At 55.0% G+C, this 23843-nt stretch overlaps 1 protein-coding gene across 1 annotated transcript; it reads left to right on the top strand.

Annotated features, from left to right (window-relative positions):
* Positions 1 to 2171: 2171 nt before the first annotated feature.
* Positions 2172 to 21861, top strand: cdca5 (cell division cycle associated 5). Its single transcript, XM_072489677.1, has 5 exons — positions 2172 to 2183; positions 16615 to 16653; positions 17913 to 17954; positions 19647 to 20147; positions 21385 to 21861. Exons 1-5 carry the CDS (start codon positions 2172 to 2174, stop codon positions 21463 to 21465), a joined length of 675 nt encoding a protein of 224 aa, XP_072345778.1. The 3' UTR covers positions 21466 to 21861.
* The last annotated feature ends 1982 nt before the right edge of the window (positions 21862 to 23843 follow it).

Raw genomic sequence — 23843 nt, 5'->3', positions numbered from 1 at the left:
AGAATTGGGTACTCTAAATTTATACAAAAACAAGGGTTACATTCATTGGATTTTCGAAGCATGGTACAAACTTATAAAATTCGAGCAGGATTAGACAGGGGAGATTCAGAAAGATTGCTCCCAATGGTGGGGGGAGTCCAGAACTAGGGGGTCATAGTTTGTTGGTCAGGGGTAAACCTTTTAGGACTGAGGTGAGGAGAAATTTCTTCACCCAGAGAGAGCGGGAAATCTGTGGAATTTCCCACAGGTCGGACCCCTCGCTGTGGGTGGGTCTGGAAGCGGGAACGGCCGGGAATTTCCGGCCCACGCGCCGAGGAAGAGAGATCGGACAGAGTTCAAGCTGAGGTCAAAACTGCTCCTCGGACGTGTGAACAATATCTCTGGGCCTTCGACATTTGCAGAGGAAGCCAAGTTCCCATATCTGCGTCCCTTCAGGACCTGATCCCTGAATATGAACAATTAGTAGTCTGGTGTTCAAGGATTTGTGAGCAGATAGAAGATACATCAACCCGGGCCGAAAGGAGGACATGAGTGAAGCAAATGGGGTTTGACGACAATAGTCGTCATGGGAACATTGGCGCAGGAGGAGCCTCTCGAGCCTATCCCGCCATTCAATGAGATCATGGCCGATCTGCGGTCTAATTCCGTCTACCTGCTCTTGGCCCATATCCCTCAATATCTTTGCTTCACGAAAACCTCCCCACCTCAGATTTTAAATTAACACCAGATGAGGCTTCAACTGCGGTATGTGGGAGATCTCTCCTGAGCGGTCTGGCCCTGATTTTTGGACGATGCTCCCCTAGTTTTAGAATCTCCAACCAGTGGAAACAGTTTATCTTCATCTACCCCGTTTTTCCCTGTTAATACTGTTCCGACACCCCGAGCGAGTACACGGCCAATTCCAGCCCCACATGCCCCGGAGCCCCAGCACAAGTGAATTAACCCATGATTCGTATAAAAATACCCAAAGTCTTTGGCCCTTGACGGCCCAATAATTACAGTCACCAGGTTTGTAAATTGAAACACAATTACTATTTATTTATAACAAGATGAATGGTAAAATATGCTGCAGATACAATTGGTTGCATTTTAATAACCCCTATTTTAACTTGTTTCCCCACCCTCTATCCATACACACACATCAGACAGACAAACACAGAGGGGTGGATAGGGGGGAAAATGCAAGTTCAGGTGATGCTTCCGAGCATGCTCTCTTCACAGTAAGCTTGTAGGTCACAGTCTTTGAGTTGTGACCCCCATCGGTTTTCTTGCAGCTCTTAAAAGCATCGGTAGCACAAACGGATAGCTCTGTGGCTTCACAGCGCCAGGCTCCCAGGTTCGATTCCCCACTGGTTCACTGACTGTGCAGAGTCTGCACGTTCTCCCCGTGTCTGCGTGGGTTTCCTCCGGGTGCTCCACGTTTCCTCCCGCAAGTCCCAAAAGACGCGCGGGTTAGGTGGATTGGCCGTGCTAAATTGCCCCTTCGCGTCCAAAAGTTTAGGATGGGTTATTGGGTTAGGGGGATAGGGTGGAAGTGAGGGCTTAAGTGGGTCGGTGCAGACTCGATGGGCCGAATGACCTCCTCCTGCACTGTATGTTCTATGTTCATACTCACACGGGGACGCACGTGCAAACTCCACACAGACAGTCACTCGAGGGCGGAATCGAACTCGTGTCCCTGGAGGCGTGAGGCAGCGGTGCCAACCACTGTGTCACCGTGCCTTCAGCGAATGGTGTACGAAGACACCCAGGTCCCGTCGCACATCCCCCCCCCCCCCCCCCCGCCTAATTCAGATAATAATCTGCCTTCCCGTTTTTTGCGACCAGAGCGGGCAGCCTCACGTTTCTCCGCACGGTACTGCATCTGCCACGCGTTTGCCCACGCACTCGACTTGGCCGAGTCACACTGAAGCACCTCTGCATCCTCCTCACAGCTCGCCCAACTTTCTGTCCTCGCGCCATCCCCACGTTTGATTCGCCAATGGCGAGAACCGAAGGAACTTGAATTCGTATCGCAGCTTGTCCATAAGACCTAGGAGCGGAAGTGAGGCCATTCGGCCCATCGAGTCCACTCCACCATTCAATCATGGCTGATTTCAACTCCATTTACCCGCTCTCTCTCCATAGCCCTTAATTCCTCGAGAAATCAAGGCCCACGACAGCCCAAACCCATGTCGGAAGCGGTCAGTCGCTTTTGAAATGACCTCGCTGACGATGCGTGATGGTGGTCTCCTTCTCTGAGGAAGGATGTTCTTGCTCTCGCGGGAGCGCAGCGAAGGTTTACCAGACTGATTCCAGGGATGGCGGGACTGTTATACGAGGAGCGATTGACTCGATTGGGATTGTTCCTGCTGGAGTTCAGAAGAATGAGGGGGGGTCTCATAGAGACTTATAAAATTCTAACAGGACCGGACAGGGTAGATGCAGGGAAGTTGTTACCAATGATTTCATCAAATTTTACAGTGCAGAAGGAGGCCACTCAGCCCATCGAGTCTGCACCGACTCTTGCAAAGAGCACCCTACCCAAGCCCCCACCTCCACCCTATCCCCACAACCCAGTAGCCCCACCCGACACTAAGGGCAATTTTGGACACTAAGGGCAATTTTTCACGGTCAATCCACCTAACCTGCCCGTCTTTGGACTGTGGGAGGAAACCGGAGCACCCGGAGGAAACCCACGCAGACACGGGGAGGATGTGCAGACGCCGCACAGACAGTGACCCAAGCCGGAAATCGAATCTGGGACCCTGGAGTTGTGAAGCAATTGTGCTAACCACTATGCTACCGTGCTGCCCCACGGCGATGATGGGTGTGCCCAGAACCAGGGGTCACAGTCTGAGGATTCGGGGTAAACCACTTCGGACAGAGATAAGGAGACATTTCTTCACCCAAAGAGTGGTGAGCCTGTGGAATTCATTACCACAGGAAGTAGTTGATGCAAAAACATTGAATATATTCAAGAGGCGGCTGGATATAGCACTCGGGGAGAACGGGATCAAAGGCTATGGGAGAAAGCAGGATTAGGCGATTGAGTTGGATGATCAGCCATGATTGTGATGAATGGCGGAGCAGGCTCGAAGGGCCAAAAGGCCTCCTCCTGCTCCTATCTTCTATGTATCTATGTATCGATGTATGTATAAAAGCAGTCGCCCATTTTGGGTGGAGAGTCCCCTCTCTTCAGCGGCTGACAGAGGAGCCAGTAATCCCTTCTCGCGGGGCTGTGGTATCTTAAACATCCACCAGGGTATGAGCGGGCCTACTCAGCTATTCACTAAGATCATGGCTGGCTCTTTTTCAGTCTTCTAAATGCCACGGAATATAGGCCGAGTCTCTCCTCACAGGACAACCACCACAACTCAGGAACCTCATCTACAGAACAAGAGGAACAGAGCTAAATCGCTGGCTTTGAAAGCAGACCAAGGCAGGCCAGCAGCACGGTTCAATTCCCGTACCAGCCTCCCTGAACAGGCGCCGGAATGTGGCGACTAGGGGCTTTTCACAGTAACTTCATTTGAAGCCTACTTGTGACAATAAGCAATTTTAATTTCATATATCTCGATTAGATATTTTCTGTTGGAGAATATATGGGCCCAGCATTTATTGCCCATCCCTAATTGCCCTCTTGAGAAGGTGGCGGGTGAGCCGCCATCTTGAACCTGCTGCAGCCCCGTGTGGTGTAGGTACACCCACCGTGCTGTTAGGGAGGGAGTTCCCAGGATTTGACCCCAGCCACAGTGAAGGTGCGGCCGATATATTTCCGAGTCGGGATGGCGAGCGGCTCGGAGGGGGGAGCTTGCAGGCGGTGATGTTCCCCGTGCGTCTGCTGCTGCCCTCGTCCTTCTAGACGGTAGAGGTGGCGGGTTTGGAAGGTGCTGTCGAAGGAGCGAGTGGCTGCGGTGCGTCTTGTAGACGGTGCACACGGCCGCCGCTGTGCGTCGGGGGCGGATGAGTGAATGTTTGTGGTTAGCGTGTCGATCGAGCGGGGCTGCTTTGTCCTGGATGGTGTTGAGCTTCACGAGTGTTGTTGGGAGCCGCGCTCACCCAGGCGAGTGGAGAATATTCCCTCACACTCTTTTTTAAAAATAAAGTTAGAGTACCCAATTGGGTTTTTTTCCCAATTAAGGGGCAATTTAGCGCGGCCAATCCACCTAACCCTGCACATCTTTGGGTTGTGGGGGTGAAACCCACGCAGACACGGGGAGAATGTGCAAACTCCACACGGACAGTGACCCAGGGCCGGGATCGAACCCGGGTCCTCAGCGCCGTAGTCCCAGTGCTAACCACTGTGCCACGTGCCGCCCCCATTTCCCTCACACTCCTGACTTGTGCCTTGTTGGCGGTGGACGCAGACAGAGGGGGGCTCGACACGGAATCCATCCCATTGTCCGTCCACCTCCAGCCTGACTGGACACTCAGTCCCAGGGAAGGTGCCTGCCCCTTTAAACAGGGGCGTGGCTCCCCTTCCTTCCCCTGAGATGGGCGGGACAATCCTTCCCTCCCCTGAGATGGGCGGGACAATGGTGTCCGGGGCAACCGGCCTGTGATTGACAGGCGATCTGACCAATGGCCATTCGGAACCCGCCCATAGACTCAGCCAATCGGCGCCACGCATGTCGGAGCCAATCAGGACGGGGCGCGCCAGCGGCCAATCGGGAGCGAGGATAAGGGCGGCGGCCAATCAGCGACCAGAGCCATTGTTCTCAGCCAGCCTTTGGGCAGCACTGTGTCAGGCGGGGAGCCAATCGGGTGCGCGGGAGCCGGGCGGGACGGGGTAGGGCGCCGCCAATGGGAGGCGGCGGCAGCGGCGGGAGCGGAGAGTTTGAATGGCGGCAGTCGGGGATCGCCGTTAACCCGCGCCGGGCGGCGGAGACAGACAGAGACCGAGGGGAATGGCGGCAGGGGCACAGCGGGAGCCGGGTGAGTCAGGGAGGGGACCGAGCACAATGGTGCAATCTACCCCTTCCCATAAACAATGGTGCATTCCACCCCCCACCCCCCACCCCCACAAATAGTGGTGCACTCCACCCCCCCCAACACAGACAAATAGTGGTGCATTCCACCCCCCCACAAATAGTGGTGCATTCCACCCCCCACCCCCACAATAGTGGTGCACTCCACCCCCCCCCCAACACAGACAAATAGTGGTGCACTCCACCCCCCCTACAGACAAATAGTGGTGCACTCCACCCCACCCCATAAATAGTGGTGCATTCCACCCCCCCACCCCCACAAATAGTGGTGCATTCCACCCCACCCCCACAAATAGTGGTGCATTCCACCCCACCCCACAAATAGTGGTGCATTCCACCCACCCCCACAAATAGTGGTGCATTCCACCACCCCCACAAATAGTGGTGCATTCCACCCACCCCCACAAATAGTGGTGCATTCCACCCACCCCCACAAATAGTGGTGCATTCCACCCACCCCCACAAATAGTGGTGCATTCAACCCCCCACCCCACAAAATTGTGGTGCATTCCACCTCCCCTCCACAAATTGTGGTGCATTCCATACACCCACAAATAGGCGTGTATTCGACCCCCCACACATAAATAGTGGTGCATTCCACCCCCCCCCACGCATAAATAGTGGTGCATTCCACCCCCACACACAAATAGTGGTGCATTGCGCGCACCCCCACAATAGTGGTGCACTCCACCCCCCCCCCCCCAACACAGACAAATAGTGGTGCATTCCACCCCCCCCCCAACACAGACAAATAGTGGTGCACTCCACCCCCCCTACAGACAAATAGTGGTGCACTCCACCCCACCCCATAAATAGTGGTGCATTCCACCCCCCACCACCACAAATAGTGGTGAACTCCACCCCCACAAATAGTGGTGCATTCCACCCCACCCCCACAAATAGTGGTGCATTCCACCCCACCCCCACAAATAGTGGTGCATTCCACCCCACCCCCACAAATAGTGGTGCATTCCACCCCACCCCCATAAATAGTGGTGCATTCCACCCCACCCCCCCAAATAGTGGTGCATTCCACCCACCCCCACAAATAGTGGTGCATTCAACCCCCCCACCCCACAAAATTGTGGTGCATTCCACCTCCCCTCCACAAATTGTGGTGCATTCCATACACCCACAAATAGGCGTGCATTCGACCCCCCCACACATAAATAGTGGTGCATTCCACCCCCCCCCCCAACGCATAAATAGTGGTGCATTCCACCCCCACCCCCCACACACAAATAGTGGTGCATTGCGCGCACACCCACAAATAGTGGTGCGTTCCACCCCGCCATAGATAGGGGTGCGTTCCACCCCGCCATTGATTGGGGTGCGTTCGAGCCTGACATCCCCCCCCCCCCCACCAGCAGTGGAGCATTCCAGCCACCCCCTCCCACCAATAGTGGAGCATTCCTCCCACCAGTAGTGGAGCATTCCACTCCCCCCACGGGTAGTGGAGCATACCATAATCCCCCGCAAGAATAGTGGCGCCTTCCAACCCTCCCCCTCCACAATTGTGCATTCCACCCCCCACCCCACAAATAGTGGTGCATTCCACCCCCCACACCACAAATAGTGGGTCCATACTACACGACCCCTGCCCATAGATAGTGGTGCATTCAGTCCCTCCCCATAAAAAGTGATGCATTCCACCCCCACACAAATAGTGGTGCATTCCACTTTGGGAAATCAGACCATAAGACGGTGCTCCTTCTCCCGGCATACAAGCAGAAACTCAAGCGGGAGAATCCAGCTAAGAAGGTTGTGCAGTGCTGGTCCGAGGAGACAGAAGAGCTCTTACGTGACTGCTTAGAGACAGTGGACTGGTCCATATTTAAGAACTCAGTGACCAACTTAAATGAGTATGCCACCACCGTCACAGACTTCATCAGCAAATGTGTGGACGACTGCGTGCCAAAGAAAGCAGTACGTGCATTCCCCAACCGGAAACCATGGCTCAATCGCGAGATTGACTCCCTACTGAAGGACAGATCTGAGGCGTTCAAGGCAGACGACCCTGACCTATACAAGAAATCCAGGTACGACCTCCGCAAAGCCATCCGGAATGCCAAGAGAGAATATCAAACCAAGCTAGAGTCACAGACAGACTCTCGGAGGTTGTGGCAAGGACTAAACAACATAACGGGCTACAAAGCGAAGCCGAGCAGTATCTCCGGCAGCAGCGCACCCCTCCCCGATGAACTCAATGCATTCTATGCTCGGTTCGAGCAGGTAACCAACAATCCGCTGTCGAGTGCCCCAGCAGCCCATAATTCACCCATACCCACCATCACAGCTTCCGAAGTCAGATAGGCCTTCCTGAAAGTGAACCCTCGGAAGGCGACGGGCCCGGACGGGATCCCTGGTCGTGCACTCAGAGCCTGCGCGGACCAGCTGGCAGAGGTATTCGCGGACATCTTTAACCTGTCCCTACTCCACTCCGAGGTCCCCACCTGCTTCAAGAAGACCACCATCATACGGGTACCAAAGAAGAACCAGGCAACGTGCCTCGATGACTACCGACCAGTGGCCCGGACTTCTGTCGTAATGAAGTGCTTCGAGAGGTTGATCATGAAGCGCATCACCTCCATACTCCTAGAACGCCTTGATCCACTGCAATTCGCATACCGCTGCAACCGGTCCACATCAGATACCATTTCCCTGGCCCTACACTCATCCCTAGAGCATCTCAAAAACAAGGACTCCTACATTAGACTCCTATTTATTGACTACAGCTCTGCCTTCAACACCATAATCCCAACCAAAGCTCATATCAAAGCTCCAAAACCTAGGACTTGGCTCCCCACTCTGCAACTGGATCCTCGATTTTCTGACCAACAGACCACAATCAGTAAGAATGAACAACAACACCTCCTCCACAATAGTCCTCAACACCGGCGCCCCTCAAGGCTGCGTACTTAGCCCCTACTCTACTCCCTGTACACACAGAACTGCGTGGCAAAACTTGTTTCCAACTCCATCTACAAGTTTGCTGACGATACGACCATAGTGGGCCGAATCTCGAACAACGATGAGTCAGAATACAGGAGGGAGATAGAGAACCTAGTGGAGTGGTGTAGCGACAACAATCTCTCCCTCAATGCCAGCAAAACTAAAGAGCTGGTCATTGACTTCAGGAAGCAAAGTACTGTACACACCCCTGTCAGCATCAACGGGGCCGAGGTGGAGATGGTTAGCAGTTTCAAATTCCTAGGGGTGCACATCTCCAAAAATCTGTCCTGGTCCACCCATGTCGACGCTACCACCAAGAAAGCACAACAGCGCCTATACTTCCTCAGGAAACTAAGGAAATTCGGCATGTCGACATTGACTCTTACCAACTTTTCCAGATGCACCATAGAAAGCATCCTATCGGGCTGCATCACAGCCTGGCATGGCAACTGCTCGGCCCAGGACCACAAGAAACTTCAGAGAGTCGCGAACACCGCCCAGTCCATCACACGAACCTGCCTCCCATCCATTGACTCCATCTACACCTCCCGCTGCCTGGGGAAAGCGGGCAGCATAATCAAAGACCCCTCCCACCCGGCTTACTCACTCTTCCAACTTCTTCCATCGGGCGGGAGATACAGAAGTCTGAGAACACGCACGAACAGACTCAAAAACAGCTTCTTCCCCGCTGTTACCAGACTCCTAAATGACCCTCTTATGGACTGACCTCATTAACACGACACCCTGTATGCTTCACCCGATGCCAGTGACTATGTAGTTACATTGTATATGTTGTGTTGCCCTATTATGTATTTTCCTTTATTCCCTTTTCTTCCCATGTACTGAATGATCTGTTGAGCTGCTCACAGAAAAATACTTTTCACTGTACCTCGGTACACGTGACAATAAACAAATCCAATCCAATGCACCCCCCTCAAATAGTGGTGCATTCCATACACCCACAAATAGTGGTGCATTCCATTCCACACCCCCCCCCACAAATATTGGTGCATTCCACCCCCCCCCACAAACACTGGTGCATTCCATAACCCCCACAAATAGGCGTACATTCCACCCCGCCACGCATAATTAGTGGTGCATTCCACCCCACACCCCCACAAATAGTGGTGCATTCCACACACACAAGTAGTGGTGCATTCCAATCCCCACAAACCAATAGTGGTGCATTCCAGACACACCCACAAATAGTGGTGCATTCCATGTCCACATCCCCCACAAATGGTGGTGCATTGCACCCCCCCCCCCCCCACACACACACACACAAATAGTGGTGCATTCCACCCCCAGAAATAGTGGTGCAATCCACCCCCCCACAAATAGTGGTGCATTCCACCCGCAACAGGTAGGGATGCATTCCTCACCATCATAGATAGGGGTGCATTCCACTCCTCCATAGATAGGGGTGCGTTCCACCCCGCCAGAGATAGGGGTTCTTTCGAGCCTGCCATCCCCCCACCAGTAGAGGAGCATACCAGCCCCACCCCCCACCAGTAGTGGAGCATTCCACACCCCCACACCACAAATAGTGGGTCCATACTACACAACCCTTGCCCATAGATTAGTGGTGCATTCAGCCCCTCCCCATAAATAGTGATGCATTCCACCAGTACTGTACCCCAGTGTTATACAGTGACAGACCCGTCCCCACCAGTACTGTACCCCAGTGTTATACAGTGACAGACCTGTCCCCACCAGTACTGTACCCCAGTGTTATACAGTGACAGACCCGTCCACACCAGTACTGTACCCCAGTGTTATACAGTGACAGACCCGTCCCCACCAGTACTGTACCCCAGTGTTATAGTGACAGACCCGTCCCCACCAGTACTGTACCCCAGTGTTATACAGTGACAGACCCGTCCCCACCAGTACTGTACCCCAGTGTTATACAGTGACAGACCCGTCCCCACCAGTACTGTATCCCAGTGTTATACAGTGACAGACCCGTCCCCACCAGTACTGTACCCCAGTGTTATAGTGACAGACCCGTCCCCACCAGTACTGTATCCCAGTGTTATACAGTGACAGACCCGTCCCCACCAGTACTGTACCCCAGTGTTATACAGTGACAGACCCATCCCCACCAGTACTGTACCCCAGTGTTATACAGTGACAGACCCATCCCCACCAGTACTGTACCCCAGTGTTATACAGTGACAGACCCGTCCCCACCAGTACTGTACCCCAGTGTTATACAGTGACAGACCCATCCCACCAGTACTGTACCCCAGTGTTATACAGTGACAGACCCATCCCCACCAGTACTGTACCCCAGTGTTATACAGTGACAGACCCGTCCCCACCAGTACTGTACCCCAGTGTTATACAGTGCCATCCCCACCAGTACTGGTACCCCAGTGTTATACAGTGGACAGACCCATCCCCACCAGTACTGTATACCCCAGTGTTATACAGTGACAGACCCGTCCCACACCAGTACTGTACCCCAGTGTTATACAGTGACAGACCCGTCCCCACCAGTACTGGTACCCCAGTGTTACACAGTGACAGACCCGTCCCCACCAGTACTGTATCCCAGTGTTATACAGTGACAGACCCGTCCCCACCAGTACTGTACCCCAGTGTTATACAGTGACAGACCCATCCCCACCAGTACTGTATCCCAGTGTTATACAGTGACAGACCCGTCCCCACCAGTACTGTACCCAGTGTTATACAGTGACAGACCCGTCCCCACCAGTACTGTACCCCAGTGTTATACAGTGACAGACCCGTCCCCACCAGTACTGTACCCCAGTGTTATACAGTGACAGACCCGTCCCCACCAGTACTGTACCCCAGTGTTATACAGCGACAGACCCGTCCCCACCAGTACTGTATCACAGTGTTATACAGTGACAGACCCGTCCCCACCAGTACTGTACCCCAGTGTTATACAGTGACAGACCCGTCCCCACCAGTACTGTACCCCTGTGTTATACAGTGACAGACCCGTCCACACTAGTACTGTACCCCAGTGTTATACAGTGACAGACCCGTCCCCACCAGTACTGTACCCCAGTGTTATACAGTGACAGACCCGTCCCCCACCAGTACTGTACCCCTGTGTTATACAGTGACAGACCCGTCCCCACCAGGACTGTACCCCAGTGTTATACAGTGACAGACCCGTCCCCACCAGTACTGTACCCAGTGTTATACAGTGACAGACACGTCCCCACCAGTACTGTACCCCAGTGTTATACAGTGACAGACCCGTCCCCACCAGTACTGTACCCCAGTGTTATACAGTGACAGACCCGTCCCCACCAGTACTGTACCCCAGTGTAAGACAGTGACAGACCCGTCCCCGCCAGTACTGTACCCCAGTGTTATACAGTGACAGACACGTCCCCACCAGTACTGTACCCCAGTATTATACAGTGACAGACCCGCCCCCACCAGTACTGTACCCCAGTGTTATACAGTGACAGACCCGTCCCCACCAGTACTGTACCCCAGTGTAAGACAGTGACAGACCCGTCCCCGCCAGTACTGTACCCCAGTGTTATACAGTGACAGACCCATCCCCACCAGTACTGTACCCCAGTGTTATACAGTGACAGACACGTCCCCACCAGTTCTGTACCCCAGTGTTATACAGTGACAGACCCGTCCCCACCAGTACTGTACGCCAGTGTTATACAGTGACAGACCCGTCCCCACCAGTACTGTATCCCAGTGTTATACAGAGACAGACCCGTCCCCACCAGTACTGTACCCCAGTGTTATACAGTGATAGACCCGTCCCCACCAGTACTGTACCACAGTGTAAGACAGTGACAGACCCGTCCCCCACCAGTACTGTATCCCAGTGTTACACAGTGACAGACCCGTCCCCACCAGTACTGTACCCCAGTGTTATACAGTGACAGACCTGTCCCCACCAGTACTGTACCCCAGTGTTACACAGTGACAGACCCGTCCCCACCAGTACTGTACCCCCAGTGTTATACAGTGACAGACACGTCCCCACCAGTACTATCCCCCAGTGTTATACAGTGACAGACCCGTCCCCACCAGTACTGTACCCCAGTGGTATACAGTGACAGACCCGTCCCCACCAGTACTGTACCCCAGTGTTATACAGTGACAGACCCATCCCCACCAGTACTGTACCCCAGAGTTATACAGTGACAGACCCGTCCCCATCTGTACTGTACCCCAGTGTTATACAGTGACAGACCCGTCCCCACCAGTACTGTACCCCAGTGTTATACAGTGACAGACCGGTCCCCACCAGTACTGTACCCCAGTGTTATACAGTGACAGACCCGTCCCCTCCAGTACTGTACCCCAGTGTTATACAGTGACAGACCCGTCCCCTCCAGTACTGTACCCCAGTGTTATACAGTGACAGACACGTCCCCACCAGTACTGTACCCCAATTATACAGTGACAGACCCATCCCCACCAGTACTGTACCCCAGTGTTATACAGCGACAGACCCGTCCCCACCAGTACTGTATCCCAGTGTTACACAGTGACAGACCCGTCCCCACCAGTACTGTATCCCAGTGTTATACAGTGACAGACCCGTCCCCACCAGTACTGTATCCCAGTGTTACACAGTGACAGACCCGTCCCCACCAGTACTGTATCCCAGTGTTATACAGTGACAGACCCGTCCCCACCAGTACTGTACCCCAGTGTTATACATGTGACAGACCCGTCCCCACCAGTACTGTACCCCAGTGTTATACTGTGACAGACCTGTCCCCACCAGTACTGTACCCCAGTGTTATACAGTGACAGACCCGTCCCCACCAGTACTGTACCCCAGTGTTATACAGTGACAGACCCATCCCCACCAGTACTGTACCCCAGTGTTATACAGTGACAGACCCGTCCCCACCAGTACTGTACCCCAGTGTTATACAGCGACAGACCCGTCCCCACCAGTACTGTATCCCAGTGTTACACAGTGACAGACCCGTCCCCACCAGTACTGTACCCCAGTGTTATACAATGACAGGACCCGTCCCCACCAGTACTGTACCCCAGTGTTATACAGTGACAGACCCGTCCCCACCAGTACTGTACCCCAGTGTTATACTGTGACAGACCTGTCCCCACCAGTACTGTACCCCAGTGTTATACAGTGACAGACCCGTCCCCACCAATACTGTACCCCAGTGTTATACAGTGACAGACCCGTCCCCACCAGTACTGTACCCCAGTGTTATACAGTGACAGACCCGTCCCCACCAGTACTGTACCCCAGTGTTATACAGTGACAGACCCGTCCCCACCAGTACTGTACCCCAGTGTTATACAGTGACAGACCCGTCCCCACCAGTACTGTACCCCAGTGTTATACAGTGACAGACCCGTCCCCACCAGTTCTGTACGCCAGTGTTATACAGTGACAGACCTGTCCCCCCCAGTTCTGTACGCCAGTGTTATACAGTGACAGGCCCGTCCCCACCAGTACTGTACCCCAGTGTTATACAGTGACAGACCCGTCCCCACCAGTTCTGTACGCCAGTGTTATACAGTGACAGACCCGTCCCCACCAGTACAGTACCCGTGTTACACAGTGACAGACCCGTCCACACCAGTACTGTACCCCAGAGTTATACAGTGACAGACCTGTCCCCACCAGTACTGTACCCCAGTGTTATACAGTGACAGACCCGTCCCCCACCAGTCCTGTACCCCAGTGTTACACAGTGACAGACCCGTCCCCACCAGTACTGTACCCCAGTGTTACACAGTGACAGACCCGTCCCCACCAGTACTGTACCCCAGTGTTATACAGTGACAGACACGTCCCCACCAGTACTATCCCCCAGTGTTATACAGTGACAGACCCGTCCCCACCAGTACTGTACCCCAGTGTTATACAGTGACAGACCCGTCCCCACCAGTACTGTACCCCAGTGTTATACAGTGACAGACCCATCCCCACCAGTACTGTACCCCAGTGTTATACAGTGACAGACCCATCCCATCTGTACTGTACCCCAGTGTTATACAGTGACAGACCCGTCCCCACCAATACTGTACCCCAGTGTTATACAGTGACAGACCGGTCCCCACCAGTACTGTACCCAGTGTTATACAGTGACAGACCCGTCCCCACCAGTACTGTACCCCAGTGTTATACAGCGACAGACCCGTCCCCACCAGTACTGTATCCCAGTGTTACACAGTGACAGACCCGTCCCCACCAGTACTGTACCCCAGTGTTATACAGTGACAGACCCGTCCCCACCAGTACTGTACCCCAGTGTTATACAGTGACAGACCCGTCCCCACCAGTACTGTACCCCAGTGTTATACTGTGACAGACCTGTCCCCACCAGTACTGTACCCCAGTGTTATACAGTGACAGACCCGTCCCCACCAATACTGTACCCCAGTGTTATACAGTGACAGACCCGTCCCCACCAGTACTGTACCCCCAGTGTTATACAGTGACAGACCCGTCCCCACCAGTACTGTACCCCAGTGTTATACAGTGACAGACCCGTCCCCACCAGTACTGTACCCAGTGTTATACAGTGACAGACCCGTCCCCACCAGTACTATATCGCAGTGTTATACAGTGACAGACCTGTCCCCCCCAGTTCTGTACGCCAGTGTTATACAGTGACAGACCCGTCCCCACCAGTACTGTACCCCATTGTTATACAGTGACAGACCCGTCCCCACCAGTACTGTACCCCAGTGTTATACAGTGACAGACCCGTCCCCACCTGTACTGTACCCCAGTGTTACACAGTGACAGGCCCGTCCCCACCAGTACTGTACCCAGTGTTATACAGTGACAGACCCGTCCCCACCAGTACTGTACCCAGTGTTATACAGTGACAGTCCCGTCCCCACCAGTACTGTACCCCAGTGTTATACAGTGACAGACCCGTCCCCATCTGTACTGTACCCCAGTGTTATACAGTGACAGACCCGTCCCCACCAGTACTGTACCCCAGTGTTATACAGTGACAGACCCGTCCCCACCAGTACTGTACCCCAGTGTTATACAGTGACAGACCCGTCCCCACCAGTACTGTACCCCAGTGTTATACAGTGACAGACCCGTCCCCTCCAGTACTGTATCCAGTGTTATACAGTGACAGACCCGTCCCCTCCAGTACTGTACCCCAGTGTTATACAGTGACAGGACACGTCCCTACCAGTACTGTACCCCAATTATACAGTGACAGACCCGTCCCCCACCAGTACTGTACCCCAGTGTTATACAGTGACAGACCCGTCTCCACCAGTACTGTATCCCAGTGTTATACAGAGACAGACCCGTCCTCACCAGTACTGTACCCCAGTGTTATACAGTGACAGACCCGTCCCCACCAGTACAGTACCCCAGTGTTATACAGTGACAGACCCGTCCCCACCAGTACTGTACCCCAGTGTTATACAGTGGCAGACCCGTCCCCACCAGTACTGTACCCCAGTGTTATACAGTGACAGACCCGTCCCCACCAGTACTGTACCCCAGTGTTATACAGTGACAGACCCGTCCCCACCAGTACTGTATCACAGTGTTATACAGTGACAGACCCGTCCCCACCAGTACTGTACCCCAGTGTTATACAGTGACAGACCCGTCCCCACCAGTACTGTACCCCAGTGTTATACAGTGACAGACCCGTCCCCACCCCAGTACTGTATCACAGTGTTATACAGTGACAGACCCGTCCCCACCAGTACTGTACCCCAGTGTTATACAGTGACAGACCCGTCCCCACCAGTACTGTACCCCAGTGTTATACAGAGACAGACCCGTCCCCACCAGTACTGTACACAGACCCGAGGGGCTGAATGGCCGCTTCCTGCACTGTAAAGAATCGGTGAAAGGTGTAGTGTATAATCCTCTGGCTGCCGTGGCCCGGAACGCTGACATTTAACCCTGTCTGTAGATCTACACCCAGCAGCGAGGCGTCGATCTGACCGACTGGCGGAGGCGGAGAGTAAAGAGAACTTGGTGAGTAGCAGAGTGGTTGCTGCGATTGGGCGGGGGGGGGGGGGGGGGGTCGACCGCCCCGCCCCCCCCCCCCCCCCCCCCCCCCCCATCGCGTTCCTGCTGCCTAATCGTTCGGAAGAACGTTTTGCATCCAATGAGCTGCGGGTGAGAGACGCGCAAACGACTCTCAATCGAAGTTGGGGTTTGTCACCCTGCTGTCCACGGCAGGCAGGTCAGAGGCGAGATACCTGGAGCCTGGTGGCCGAGGTCAGCGGTCCGTAATCAGACAACCCCCGTCCGAAAGCGGGGCATGGTGGGGGGGGGGGGGGGGGGCTGAAAGGTATCGCCCGGAGAGCGGCGGCGGACTGTTGCGGGTGGACCCCTCCCCGCTGAAGTGCGTCGGGCGCGTTTGGGGGTGGTGGTGGGGGGGGGGGGGGGCGTGCGGACCGAGGGAGGTGCTCAGCCTCTCACCCCTCGCCCTCCCGAAGATTGTGGGGTTTTTTTTTCCTCTTCTCCGACCCTCGCTCCTCGCTGACCCAGGCTCTCCATTGTCCCACAGGTTCCGGTGGTCAAGCCTTCGATCGTCCTGAAAAAGATCGAACCCCAAAAAAAATGTGGTGAGTGGAGAATATTCCCGTTCTGTCTGGTACGGGGGGGGGGGGGCAGTGCGAGAAGCTGCCTTTGTACTAACGTGGATTCCTTTTTCTTCTCTCTTCCCCCCCCCCCCCCCCATTCATTTTTTAGCAAAAGCGGGTTTCGGGGGAGCCTCGACAGAGCCCACGGGTAAGAGGTCCGCGCGCCGCAGTTTGCGAGACGTGTTTGGCCTTGACGGTACAAAATGGCAGATCGGTCGGCCAAGAGGGAAGTTGTGCTGTCACCGGACGCCATTTTGAAATGTCCTCTAATCAGTAGAAACTGACAGCGCGGAGAAGAGGCTGTGGAGCACGGCCTCCGTTTGGTGTCTCGATGATGAGATATTGTGCGTTTGAACACAAACCATACGTCGGGCGGCGCGGTAGCACAGTGGTTAGCACCGTGGCTTCCAAGCGCCAGGGTCCCGGGTTCGATTCCCGGCTTTGGGGGGGGGGGGCGCTGTCTGTGCGGAGTCTGCACGTTCCCCCCCGTGTGTGCGTGGGTTTCCTCCACTTTCTCGGGGGCTAGGTTGACGGCGGAGGGGTTGGCGTGATCTCGCGCATGCGCGGAACGGCTGGCGTATTTCCGCGCAGGCCGGCCGGCGTATTTTTTGTGCATGCGCGGGTGTTCCCTTCTCCGCGCCCGCCCCCGGGCTATACAGGGGCCCGGCGCGGAGGAAGAAAGGCCCCCTACGGAACCAGCCCGCCCGCAGATCGGTGGGCCCCGATCGTGGGGCCAGGCCATGGTGGGCCCCCCTCCCGGGTTCGGATCCCCCCCCCCCCCCCCCCCCCCCAGGACCTCCCCCGCACACTTCCCTGCGCCAGGTCCCCGCCGTGTGTGAGGTGAGTAATTCGCGCCGGCGGGACTGGGGAAAACGTTACGGCCCGGAGAATCGCCCGGTGGGGGGGGGGGGGGGGCGCTGTCAACGGCCCCCCGACCGGCGTGGCGGGAATCCCGCCGGCCCACGAAAAACGGCGCCGGAGAATGGGGCAGTGGGATTCGTGCCTCGGAGAATACCGGCCAAAGAGTTTGGAGATGGTGTCCAAATGTGACCTGAAGGCTGGTGAAGGGGAGAGGGGCCGGCGGGGGGGGGGGTGGGGGGGGGGGGTTACATGCGCAGATTTTAGGCCGGGGATTGAACGAATCGGCCTTGAGGATTTGGCCGCCAAAACGGAAGAACAAATTGTGTTCCAGGGCTGCGTAGCTGAGCGAGGGATTGTGCTCGAAACGGACCAGGAGGCCTGTCCCCTGTCCCACTCGATGCCCACAATCGAGCGGAGAATCAGGAGGAGGTTCCTCGCTGCCTTTTTGGAGCAAGCGGGGTTGGATGTAGGCGACCGTGGGGTGGCGGTTCTTGAAATAATGCCCAGACTCGACGCTAACCTCGTTCTCTCTCTCTCCTCGCCCAGCTTACCAAACCTACCACTGCGGCCCCAAGACGCAGCCCGCGGGTAAGTGTACGCATGGACTCTCCTCACCTTCAAACAGGCAGCGGGATTAGGGTTTGGGAAGGAGAAAGGAAAAACAGGGATTTGAAGATGTTAGCCCAGCCTGAGAGTTGAATAAACTAGGATTGTTCTCGCTGGAAAGGCGGAGGCTGAAGGGAGCCTGTTGGAGATCTACACGATTACGTGAGGCATAGACAGGGTGGATAGTCAGAGGCGTGGAGGTGTCGATTACAAGGTGCAGGTTCAAGGGGAAAGTTTAAGGGAGATGTGCGGGGCAGGTTTTTCACGCAGAGAGTGGTGGGTGCCTGGAACGCGCTGCCAGAGAATGGGGGTGGGAGCGGGCACAATAGCAACATTTCAGGGGCTTCTGGAGGGCAGCACGGTGGCGCAGTGGGTTAGCCCTGCTGCCTCACGGCGCCGAGGTCCCAGGTTCGAGCCCGGCTCTGGGTCACTGTCCGTGTGGAGTTGGCCCATTCTCCCCCGTGTCTGCGTGGGTTTCGCCCCCACAACCCAAAGATGTGCAGGGTTAGGTGGATTGGACACGCTAAATTGCCCCTTAATTGGGAAAAAATGAATTGGGGTCTCTAAATTTATTTTTTTTATGAAGAGGCATCTGGATGGGTACATGAATAGGCAAGAAACAGAGGGAGATGGACCGAGTGAGGGCAGAAAGTTATGTTTTTAGTTACGGCATCGTGATCGGCACAGGCTTGGCGGGCCGGTGGGCCTGTTCCTGGGCTGTACTTCCTTTGTTCTTTGAAGGCTCGCGGTTCCCCTTCAAAAGGGACAGCACAGGCCCGGAGGGGCTGAGCGGCCTGTCTCTGATTTGCGAAGTTCGGTGGGCGCGTCAAGCAAATTGCCCAATTCGCCTTTGCAAAGAGCCGACGGCCGCAAATTAACATCGGCAGCTCATTGTGACATCCGTTTACCCTTCACAAACCAGCAAAAGTTTATAAAGTATCCAGCCTGAAACTATTGTTCAAACTTATCCGTCCGAAACAAGCACAGGAAAAAAAAAAAAAACACTGTTGCCTTCCGAAGTTTGGAAGGTCGGGAAGGGATCTGGAATGTCGTGTGTTGGTTCCGATAATTGCACGTCGAGGAAGGACAAGTGAAACGGGGCCAGTGCCTTTGTTACAGCGTCTCGCTTCCAAGGCAGCGAAGTGAAGTCACGGACTCACCCGGTTCCTCCTCCCCTCAGTCAGTGTCCCAGACGTCCCCATTGAGTTAACTCGACGAACAGAACCGAGCAAGAGGCAAAACTTGCTCCATCGGCTCTTTGCAAAGACAGAATCGCAAGGAACACTAAATGCGATGGAAGGGCACTGCCACCGGGCATGGCGGAAGGCCTTGACGGTGCCAGCAGACACCACGCCCCCCCCCCCACCCGACTCTATCGCAGGCCACGATCTCGATTTTGAAGCGGGATAAAGATCCGGAGCATTGCGGGTCGCACAGGCCGATCTCCCTGTTAAATGTGGACGGCAAGCTATTGGCCAAGATCTTAGCCTCGAGAATTGAGGACTGTGTGCCAGGGGTGATAGGGGAGGGACCGGGGGGTGGGGGTATTTTTGTTGGGGTGTTGTTTATGTCAGCCATGTTGGCTGGTTTAGGGGGGCGCGGTTGTCCATTGGGTTAAGATTTATAATTTAAATGCCCTTTTAAAAAAAAATGAATTGGATTTTGTTTTTGCAGCTCTCCCCGGAGGCCACGAAAGAAAATGTTTGGCTGAGTTTGGGAAGCCCGCCTGGCGATGAGGCCGTGGGCCCCCCTCCCGCCGGGGGAGGCGGGCGCCTCCCCGGACACGGCCCCCTCGGGGCTCCGGAGCACGGCCATGCCCCAGAAGGTGCGCCGTTCGTACAGCCGCCTGAGCCCCTTTGGCGCCCACGCCCTGAACGCGCGAGGCGGAGGCTTCCGGGCGTCCCCGCGCCCGGCGGGCGACGCCTCCGACACGTCCACTCCGAACCAGCCGCCGGCGTCGCGCCGGTCCTTCTTCGGCTTCGAGGGGCTCTTGGCCGGCGAGGCGGCGTTGGGGGTCTCGCCGGTGACACCTTGATGCCCAAGGAGGCGGCGGTGTTGTCGGGGCAGGTCACCCATGACCCCGTCGCCGAACTGGCGCCATCGCCGGACCTCAACATCCCTGGCATTGCTATCGCCAAACAGAAGAAGAAGAAACGGAAGATTCCACAGATCGAGGTAAGAGCGGGCGTGTCTCCTACACCACACCCGTGAGCAGCGAGCTGGCTGGGGACCCCTTCGGAGTGTCCATTCACGTCGAGAGGGCTAGAATACAAGGCCAGGGAGGTCCTTCTGAGGCAGTATAAGGCTCTGGGCAGACCCCATTTGGAGTATTGTGAGCAGTTTTGGGCCCCGTGTCTAAGGAAGGATGCGCTGGGGCTTGGAAAGGGTCCAGAGGAGGTTCACAAGAATGATCCCGGGAATGAAGAGCTTGTCGTGTGAGGAACGGTTGAGGACTCTGGGTCTGTACTCGTTGGAGTTTAGAAGGATGAGGGGGGATCTTATTGAAACTTACAGGATACTGCGAGGCCTGGATAGAGTGAACGTGGAGAGAATGTTTCCACTTGTAGGAGAAACTAGAACCAGAGGACTCAGCCTCAGACTGAAGGGACGATCCTTTTAAAACAGAGATGAGGAGGAATTTCTTCAGCCAGAGGGTGGGGAATCTGTGGAACTCTTTGCCGCAGAAGGCTGTGGGAGGCCAAATCACTGAGTGTCTTTAAGACCGAGATAGATCGGTTCTTGATCAATAAGGGGGTCGGGGGTTATGGGAAGAAGGCAGGAGAATGGGGATGAGAAAATATCAGCCATGATTGAATGGGAGCAGACCCGATGGGCCGAGTGGCCCAATTCTGGTCCTATGTCTTATGGTGCGCTGAGGTTGTGAAAAAGACCGTATAGTTAACAGTGACCCCCAACCAGGTCTCCCAGAATCCTTACAGTGCTGGAGGTGGCCATTCAGCCCATCGAGTCTGCACCGGCCCTCCGAAAGAGCACCCGGCCCGGGCTCACTCCCCCTGACCTATCCCCGTAACCCCAGCCAGCCTTTCGGATGCTATGGGGTGATTTTTTTTTTTTTAGCACGGCCAATCCACCTAACCTGCGTGAGGACCTCTGATCCGGTCGCCTGTTGCCTCCAGTAGGGGGCAGCCCACAGTGGCGAGTCCGGTGTAGGAGAGGGAGAATCAGGCGATTGAACTCGATGATCAGCCACGATCGTAACGAGTGGCGGAGCAGGCCCGAGGGGCCGAATGGCCTCCGGCTGCTCCTATTTTGTTTATACACGTGTCGCCCCGCAAAGACGTGACCCGGCGTCTGCCTCGGGGCTCTCTGCCGGGTGCCGGAGACCCGGGTAAACCACTGAACGCTGCCCGGCCTGACATCCTTGTCCTGCCCTCTGCTTTTCCCTTGACAGAAATCCACTTTGGACGAGTGGGCAGCCCAGATGAACGCCAGCTTCGAGGAGGCGGAACGCTTTGATTTGCTGGTGGAGTGAGCTGGAGCCGACGGGAACAGATTTGTCTTCCTGGGAGTGGGGAGCGGGGGGGGGGGCGTATCGAAGCGGCAAAACGCCTGCCCCGTCTTTGAACCCGGGGCGGGGGAGAACATTTCCCGCCGGGTGACGAACAAATTTTGTATTGCGGCTGAACCGCGCGAAGCGTTGATCTCCGTTTAAGTTAAGCAGCCAAACCTGGCAGTTAACCAAACCGATCATGGGACAAGAGTACGCGGGGAGATTTCCCCTCTCCTGTTAGAAGTACAATTAAACTGTGACTGTATTTCCGTACATAAACAGCCACACGCACCACATGTTAAGGAGCGCCTTGGTGGTGACATTAGAGCTATTGCTGTATGCCTTAATTAAGATAATAAATTCGAATTTTTTAAAAAATGCGTTGTTTGTGTGTTCTGTCAAGCCGATTAAATGAATGTTGTGCTTGCGCAGGTGGGCCTGTGGGTCCCCCGCGTCAATACCCCAGACTGAGGGTTTATTTTTGTCTCTCTAATCCCCTGTCCCATGCGAAATCCCTCCTCCATCTCCGCTGGGGGAGGAAGTGGCCTTTTGGGAGCGGTGGAAAATGAGTGAGTGTGTGTGCGTGCGCGCTGTTGCTCCTCCGTAGGGAGATGTTGTCAGAAACGAATCGATTGGGGGGGGGGGGGGGTGAAGGGGGTGTTCATTCCGTCTGCCGCTGATTGTTGTTTGAGAGTGTGCCCCTCTCCAGCGGGGTACCGGGGGCGGGGGGGGGCGGAGAGCCGAGAGGGCCACTTTGTGGAGGGTGGGTGACTTCAGCGTCATCTCTGCTCCCCCGCGGGGCCTGGAGGAGAAAGGGCAGGGAATGGAGCGCGGGAGGTGCGGGCAAAATCCCCAGCGTGTTCCCTCTGTGAACACAAGATTTGTCTGATAGTCAACAACTCGAGAGTTGCGTCATACCCTTGGGCACAGGACAGAAATAACAGGCGTGGCAATCCCCCAAGAATCCTGGAGCTGAGGGGAGTTACACCAACACCCACAACGCAATGAAACTCACTCCCAAGGCAGAGCAATCTTCGCGCCCCAAGGACACAGAAAATAGAAGCAGGAGGCGGCCATTCGGCCCTTCGAGCCTGCTCCACCATTCATTACAACCATGGCCGATCATCAAGTTCAATACCTGGTTGCCCATCGCCGAGATAAGGGATAAGCGGACACTGCGATCCTCTGACAAGAGCACAGTTTGATGACCCAGGCTCTATAAATACACACACATACATAGGCACACGCTCCAGAGCAAGCGACAGAAGGGTTGTGGAGAAAAGCGTCGGTACAAGCCGTCCCTAATTGCGCGGATACTTGTCAAAAATCACTCAGCAGAACCATTTTTGCCAGAAAGTAAATATAAATTGTGTGGCCGTGCCTCAGCTAATTTGATGGCAAACATGTTATTCTCAACACACAGCTGGGAGACCTGACAGATAGATCCTGCCTCTGGTGTCTCACCACGCTGTCGGTGAGGCTACATCTCCAGCAGCGTGCTGTGAGCTCTCCTTTGGCAGCCATTTTAGATTCCCCCGACTGGTCGGCGCCTCCCCGCAATCCCTTTAGCCCGCGAGAGCTGCATCTAATTCCTTCCCAAAATTACGCGACGTTTTGGCCTCCACCACTTTCTGCGGGAGCGAATTCCACAGATTCCCCGCTCTCTCCGGGTGAAGAAATTTCTCCTCACCTCAGTCCTAAAAGGTTTACCCCCTGACCCTCAAACTATGACCCCCCCCCCTAGTTCCGGACTCCCCCCACCATCGGGGGCATTCTTTCTGAATCTCCCCTGTCTAATCCTGTTAGAATTTTGTAAGTTTCTATGAGATCCTCTCCCACTCGCCTAAACCCCAATGGATATAATCCGAACCCACTTAGACTCTCCTCCTATGACAGTCCCGCCCTCCAGGAATCAGCCTGGTAAACCTTCGCCTCACTCCCTCCACAGCAAGAACATCCTCAGATAAGGACGCCAGAACAGCCCACAATACTCCAGGTGTGGCCTCACCAAGGCCCTGTACAATTGGAGGAAAACATCCTTATTCCTATCCTCGAATCCTCTCGCTATGAAGGCCAACATACCGTTTGCCTTTACTGCCGCTGTACCCACGCGCTTACTTTCAGCGACTGTTGCACGAGGACACCAAGGTCTCGCTGCGTATCCACCTCTCAATTTCATAGAATCCTCGAATTTACAGTGCAGAAGGAGGCCATTCGGCCCATCGAGTCTGCACCGGCCCTTACAAAGAGCGCCCTACTGAAACCCACGTGTCTACCCTATCCCCGTAACCCAATAACCCCCCCTACTTAACATTTTTTGGACACTTAAGGACAATTTAGCACGGCCAATCCACCTAACC

Source organism: Scyliorhinus torazame, chromosome 24 (genome assembly GCF_047496885.1).
Source record: "Scyliorhinus torazame isolate Kashiwa2021f chromosome 24, sScyTor2.1, whole genome shotgun sequence".
NCBI lineage: Eukaryota > Metazoa > Chordata > Chondrichthyes > Carcharhiniformes > Scyliorhinidae > Scyliorhinus > Scyliorhinus torazame.
This window is presented reverse-complemented; position numbering and strand designations above follow the sequence as displayed.

What these genes read in the sequence shown, in the direction of transcription:
- cdca5 (XM_072489677.1), top strand. An exon ending in AGCCTCGACAGAGCCCACGG is followed by an intron (nt 16,654 to 17,912) that starts GTAAGAGGTCCG and finishes CTCCTCGCCCAG; the next exon opens with CTTACCAAACCTACCACTGC. An exon ending in CCCCAAGACGCAGCCCGCGG is followed by an intron (nt 17,955 to 19,646) that starts GTAAGTGTACGC and finishes TTGTTTTTGCAG; the next exon opens with CTCTCCCCGGAGGCCACGAA.